Source organism: Nannospalax galili, unplaced genomic scaffold (assembly GCF_000622305.1).
Source record: "Nannospalax galili isolate Female #2095 unplaced genomic scaffold, S.galili_v1.0 scaffold188, whole genome shotgun sequence".
Classification (NCBI taxonomy): Eukaryota; Metazoa; Chordata; class Mammalia; order Rodentia; family Spalacidae; genus Nannospalax; species Nannospalax galili.
The window spans coordinates 2,053,423-2,060,042 of NW_008360325.1; the positions used below are offsets into that span (position 1 = coordinate 2,053,423).

General features: G+C 47.8%; 1 protein-coding gene across 1 annotated transcript in view; it reads right to left on the reverse strand.

The window, feature by feature from the left end:
• Dync1h1 (dynein cytoplasmic 1 heavy chain 1) overlaps positions 1-6,620 on the reverse strand; it is an 84,885-nt gene that overhangs the window by 40,158 nt on the left and 38,107 nt on the right. The window contains exons 22-30 of the mRNA XM_008825600.1: positions 6,164-6,330; positions 5,907-6,080; positions 5,071-5,236; positions 4,801-4,989; positions 4,387-4,581; positions 2,983-3,265; positions 2,639-2,739; positions 1,209-1,368; positions 315-558 (exon numbers count right to left, since the gene is read on the reverse strand). Of these exons, the coding sequence (XP_008823822.1) occupies positions 315-558; positions 1,209-1,368; positions 2,639-2,739; positions 2,983-3,265; positions 4,387-4,581; positions 4,801-4,989; positions 5,071-5,236; positions 5,907-6,080; positions 6,164-6,330 (1,679 nt within the window). The remainder of the gene's footprint in view (positions 1-314; positions 559-1,208; positions 1,369-2,638; positions 2,740-2,982; positions 3,266-4,386; positions 4,582-4,800; positions 4,990-5,070; positions 5,237-5,906; positions 6,081-6,163; positions 6,331-6,620) is intronic.

Below are 6,620 nucleotides of genomic sequence, written 5' to 3' on the forward strand. Positions count from 1 at the left end.
AGTAGTACACTTTAGCCAGGCGTGGTGGTGCATGCCCTTGATCCCAGCACTCGGGAGGCAGAGGCAGGCAGATCTGTGTCAGTTCAAGGCCAGCCTGGTCTACATAGTGAGTTCCAGCACAGCTGGGGATACAGGGAGACCTTGTCTCAAAAAGACAAAAAAGTAGTATACTTTAAGCAAACACAGTATTCAAAGTCAAGTAGTTGGATGGGCATTTTGAAAAATGTGCCACAATTATGAACATGATTTTCAGGTTTGACATCACATTTACCACAAGCCAGAAACATGCTCATGAACAGTTCTCGGCTACTCACTTAAAGAACGGGACGATCTTGTTGGCGAGTACCTCGGCAGTCCGGAAGCCCTGAGAGTACAACATGACCTGGGCGATTAGCTGCCGGTCAGGCTTGGTCATGGCCAAGCTCCGGAACAGCTTCTTGAGGTTGTCAGGGAGGTTCGAGCGGCCGGCATAGCCTGGGTTCATGGTGATGAAAATTGCCATGTCTGGGCTCACCTTGACTTGCTTGTTTAGCAGCTCACAAGTAATGGGAGCCGAGGCTGAAATGAGATGATGTGAAACACTAGGGATGCTGGGAAAAACATCTGTAAGTCTCTAGAATGGCGGAGCGCCCTTCCTCTCTGGCCTCAAACTCAAAAGCTCAGAACTCCTGGGGTGACAAAGGAGGCTTCAGAGGGGCTGCTTCCAGCAGACACAGTAAGCCCCTCTGCAGACCCTCGGTCACAGTCAAACACACTCAGGTGTGGTGATTAAGCCACCAGGGGCAGGAAGCTCACTGACTCTATTTGTGCAAAACGATACTGAATGCCGACAAGGGCAACCCCAGCACAGAAGTGCATCCAACAGTGGTGCCCAGGGAGGTGAATCGGCTCACAGCACATTGTCTGCAGGACTGCCTTCTCTTGGTGTTATCAAAACAACACCATCAGATCTGTCTGAGCTCAGGGCAGAGTACATGGGCCACACTCCAGGGTTGGGCTGTCATTCTTTTGTTTTTATTCAGGTCTGGGGGATTCTTTGTAGCACAAGGTAATGTTAAAAGCAAACAAACGCCTTTAATCCTAGCACTCGGGAGGCAGAGGCAGGCGGATCTCTGTGAGTTGGAAGCCAGCCTGGTCTACATAGCAAGTTCTAGGCCAGCTGGAGCTACAGGGACACCCTGTCTCAAAAAGACCAAAAAAAGTCTTACTCTTGTCACAGTTGGGGTTGGAGTGCTCCCGCAGTGCCTCCTGTATGCACTGCACCTGCTGGGACACGGCCGAGAGCATCCGCTCCTCCAGGCGGTTAAACTCGTCAAAGCAGCCCCATGCGCCCACCTGGCAAAGCCCCACGAAGATGCGCCCCATGGCCTGGAAAGGAGGGAGGCAAAGAAGCTAAAGCCGTTGCCAGGACGGATTGTTTCCCTTCCCACGCCATCTCCCGATGCCCAAACTCTCAGTGTGGTTATACTTGGACATAGACCCTTTAGGAGTAAAGTTAAGGGGACCCCAATCAGAAAGGACTGGTATTCTTTTAAGAGGAAGTCGCCAGAAATCCACCCTTCCCTCCATCCTTCTGCTCACACAGAGGCCCCATGCTAGACAGGGGAAGGTGGCCGCCTACATACAAGAGTGACGGATAGAGCCTTGACCTTGGACTTCTAGGAGTACGAGAAGACATTTGAGCTGCTTGAGTTGTGTAGCCTGTGGTTAACTATTGCAGCTGCCTGTGTAGAGGAATCCTGTCTGAGGCAGTACAGGCTGGCTCTACAGAGCTCAAACGCAGCTCTGCTGACACGGCCACACCTTTCTGAAACCTTGACTTCTCTCTCCAAAATGAGAACACCACCAACCTCCCAAGGGGCTATAAAGTTGCAGTCATACACCACTGATTTATAGTAGGCAGCTCATGAGTGTCACAGTTACATAGACGTAGTATGAAACACATGTTTATCCCATATCAATAAAATCCCTCTGACAAAACTGCTATTTTTATTCTAACACTTTTTGTTAGTTTAAAAAGCTTCTTCCTAGGTGGGCATGGTGGCACATGCCTTTAACCCCAGCACTCGGGAGGCAGAGGCAGGCGGATCTCTGTGAATTCAAGGCCAGCCTGGTCTACATAGCGAGTTCCAGGCCAGCTGGGGCTACAGGGAGACCGTGTCTCAAAAAGACCAAATACAAAATGAAAAAACTTCCTCTATAATAGTGTGTATTTATTCTCAGATATAGACACTAAATATTACTTTGAAAAATTTTCACTTTTAGGGCTGGGGATGTTGTATAGAAAGAACACTTGCTTAGTGTGTATAAAATTAATACATCCACCCCTGGGAAGGTAGAAAAGGGGGAATTATAGTTAGAGATAGGAGGACTGTGAGTCCAAACCTGCACTAAGAGCAACTCTGAGTGCAGCCTGGGCTATATGAGACCCAGTCTCAGATAGACAGAGAGATGATAGAGAGACTGACAGACAGACGATGGTCATTTTAGATTGACAATAATGGTTCAACTTTGAGTCCATGAAGTTAATTTTGATGTTGATGCACATGCATTGTCTCTTCCGACAGTTCCAAACAGCCCAGGTAAACTGAGTGCAAGGCTGCGAGAGGTCCAAACAATGATCTACAGAATCTCTCACCTGGAAATCAAAGGTTTCATCACAGTTGAAAACAAGGACAAACCGCCCCAGTTGATGGCCCAGAGCTTTGACAGACTCTGTCTTCCCAGTCCCAGCAGGTCCTGTTATTTGAAGAAAAGTAACCGAGTGTTTGAACCTGTTACCATTAGAGAGTATATCCTTAGCTTTGAGAGAACCATGAAAAAATTTATTTTGAATTAGAACCGATGTAATAAATGCAAATAAATTTAAGGTTTTAGAATACAGTAACCATGTAGTAAAGAAATACATTCAAGCCATTAACTTAGTGTTTAAAAATCATGTTTGACCTGGCTCCATGTGTCCAGGCTTGTGGCATAACTTACCGAATGGGGAACCTCCCAGCCTGGCCTCCAAGGCTTGTGTCATTGTCAAATAGCAACGGTCAGTGAGGGGCGTCTGAACCAGCTTGTCTTGGACGCCTAGATACTCGAAGCCATAGTTAAACTTGGCATTTGCCATTTGAATGGACAATTGTTGCAACACATCAGTTTGCTTAGGATCGAAGTAAAATCTCATCTGGCTGAGCCATTCAAAGGATTTGGCATTGTCAATCTTGCTTTTGATCAAGGACCTGGTAACATCTCTCTGGTGAACCAGCTCTGTAATCTGAGGAAGTAAAAATCTGCCATGAACGTTAAAGAAACACTTGCAGATTGTTAAACTCAGACCAAGATTCTAGGTCCGTCACAGTACTAGGGGCAGACATTCCAAAACACAGATTCACTTCCAGGTACATCAGAAATGTCATTACACAGAATTAAGAGCTACAGAAAACAAAGATAAATGAGCAAACACACCCACTTTAAAAACTCAGCATGGAGGCTGGAGAGATGGCTCAGCAGTTAAGAGCACTGACTGCTCTTGCAGAGGACCTGAGTTTGATTCCCAGCACCCACCCACATGGCGGCTACAGTGCCGCCTTAACTCCCCCTTAATTCCCCCTTAACTCCAGTTCCAGGGGAATCCAAAGCCCTCTTCTGACCTCCACGGCACTGCACGACACGGGTGCACTAACATACATGCAGGCAATACACTCATACACATAAAATAAAAACATATTAAAAAAAAAAAACAAAAAAACTCAGCATGGTATAGATACAGCTTTTTCGTGTCCATCTCAACAGCCTGCCTTCTACCCGCTGGTCCTCAGACCCACCCCGTGCTACCAGATTGCAGCAGCCAGCCTCAGGGGGAGATGAGAAAGAACGAGACCCTCAGAAAGTCGTTCACTTTATTCCTGCGATGCAGTCACCTGACTCCTGCGTAACATGAAGATCATCTGTGTGTGTACACATGCACCTGTGTGCATGTGGAGGCCAGAGGTCATCCCTGGGGTCATTCTGTAGGTGGCTTCTATCTTGTTTTCTGAGGGTCTCTCACTGGGATATGGGGCTCTCACACTCAGGTTATCATGCTTTTGTGCAAGTATTTTACTGACTGAGTGATCTCCCTAGCTCTGAGATTATTTTTAAAGAAAAGAACCAAATACCTACTAGTGTATACGGGAATGCCTGTATCCACCTTTTGTCCCCCCACACCTGGACAAGAGTCATGTAACCCAAGATGACCTCAACTCGAACTCCGCAGCCGAGGATGACCTCACACTCCGGATCCACCTGCCTTCACCTCCCAAATGTGGAGATCACAGTGTATGTCCCCACTCCCAGTGTGCTCTTTTCTTGATGGTAAGACACATTCCTCAAGCAGAGGGTCAGAACAAGGCTCACCAGGTGCTCCAGCTTCCGTCTTCGAAGAGGGGGCTGTTCCATGAGGACAGAGTCTGCTAACACATTGAGGGTGACCTCCACATTGCTCAGCACAGACTGTAAGGGTGCCACATCGCCACCTCCCCCAACGCTGCTTAGCGCATTCTCCACGTTTTCAGACCAGGCTATCTGGGCTGACAAAACCACGAGTTGGGCCTGAAAGAAACCAGACAGGAGAGCCACAGGGTCACTTCTTGGTTTCGTGAGCCGGGGTCTTACTACGCTGCTCAGGCTGGCATGGAATTCTTGGCTCAGTGGTCACCTTGCCCCACCTTGTAGACGATACATGGATGCCATCATGCCTGGCTTCTGAGGGTCACTGTCAAGTCAGTCAGAGCGTTCATCTTCAGCCTGCCTGCTTCTATTATGGATTACCTGGTATTTATCGATCCAAGTAATGTAGGTGTTTGGGTCAATTGAAGTTGCTTTTCCAAAAATCTCCACTTCTGTGACAGATTCTGCCAGAAGTCTGGCCAGGGTGACTCTCATTTCCTTTTCCACCAGCGTGAGCCACTCATTGATTTTGGGATGCTCAGTAATGGACACGGGAGTTTTAAACATAACCTGAAATTACAAAACCATTTCAAGAATTAAGACATGTAAACACGTAAGTAGGTCCTAAGCTCCAAAAATGACTTTTCCTACCTCTTCTCCTTCCCGGGATGAGATGCCCAGGACCACGGTGTTGTCCTCACTTAGGATGATGCTGGAAACACCAGCAAACATTTTCTTGAAGTGCTTCTGCAGTTTAGCTACATTCTTGCTGTTTCCAATGATTTCAAGCAAATCCTCATCACCCACAAAATAGAACCTGACATCAAAACATCCCAGTCACTACAGTTTGCCATTCAGGTGACCAAGCGAAGAGTCAAAGTACAGGCGGGGAGGGGAAACAGCTGAAGGAAGCCCTCCAGCCTAAACTCTATCTCCTCTAAACTTCTACAGCCCCAGGTGTAAGATACATTTACCAACAAGACTTTGAAGGAAGACTTCAATGCCATTTGCCTAAGTCATTTCAGCACCCTAAGCAAACTGCTTGGAAAAAACAGAGGCCACTCAGGAGACAGCAGAACTGCCTGAAGTGATGCAAGTGGCCATCAGGGAGGTGACCACAGTGATGCTCAACAGAGCCAAGGTGGAAAACCCAGGGATTTGGGCAGGATTAAAAATCAGTGCTGCTCCAGTGGATGGGTTGTACACTGAGGGACAGAAACATGGCTTGACAGGCCTTAACATTTATGACAAACCGCATGAAATCTGGTGGGTGGGCTATGGGGGCTTGTATAGGGGAAAGGTCTAAATATGATCAAGATATATTGTAATTTGCAAAAACTTGATTAAAAAAAAAAATCAGTGCTGCAAGGCGGCTGACTCACTGGACTTGTATCAAAGCTGACCAGTACTAGAGGAAAGTGGGGGACGGCTGGAGCAAAGCAGCTCAACTTGGCTCTGTCTCAGCCTCAGGCAAGACCAGCACCTACCTGGGGAAAGATGACCTCTCTCTTTCCAGATATTCTCCCAATGCTTTCTGGATCTTTCCGAGCAGGTCTGCCAACCTTTCCAGAGACCTCTGCACCCCCTGTATGTTTAGAACATCCATCACAAGGGGGGACTTGGACACTTTCTTCATCAGAGCCAAAAACTCTGTGCTGATACTAAAGATCAAATGAAAATGTGTGTCAGCCTCTGGAGAGGGTTTACCAGTCCTGCTAACGCCTGTCCCTGGCTGGGGCTGTACCTCTGGAACCGCTGGGTTTCCACAGGTAGCAGGTGCTTGATGTCCGCACTGCCTGTGAAGATGCCTTCCAGGTAGACCCAGCGCCTCTGCACATCAATCCACACATCAAAAAGAGCCATGATGCGGTTCAGCTTGTCTTCCCAGCTCAGGGCATCCTCTTCAAAAACCTGGTGAGGACCCAGGAGGACAGAGCTCAGCCTCAAGCTTTTCACTCAGGGATATGCCAAAGCTCACCGAAAAGTGAAGATCAGCATCCCATCTAGTCATCTGACCCACATTTTATTTATGTTTAATTTTTTTTTTTTTTTCGTCTTTTTTGAGACAGGGTCTCCCTGTAGCCCCAGCTGTCCTGGAACTCACTATGTAGACCAGGCTGGACTCAAATGCACAGAGATCCGCCTGCCTCTGCCTCTGCATCTGCCTCCCAAGTGCTGGGACTACAGGCAAGCACCACCAC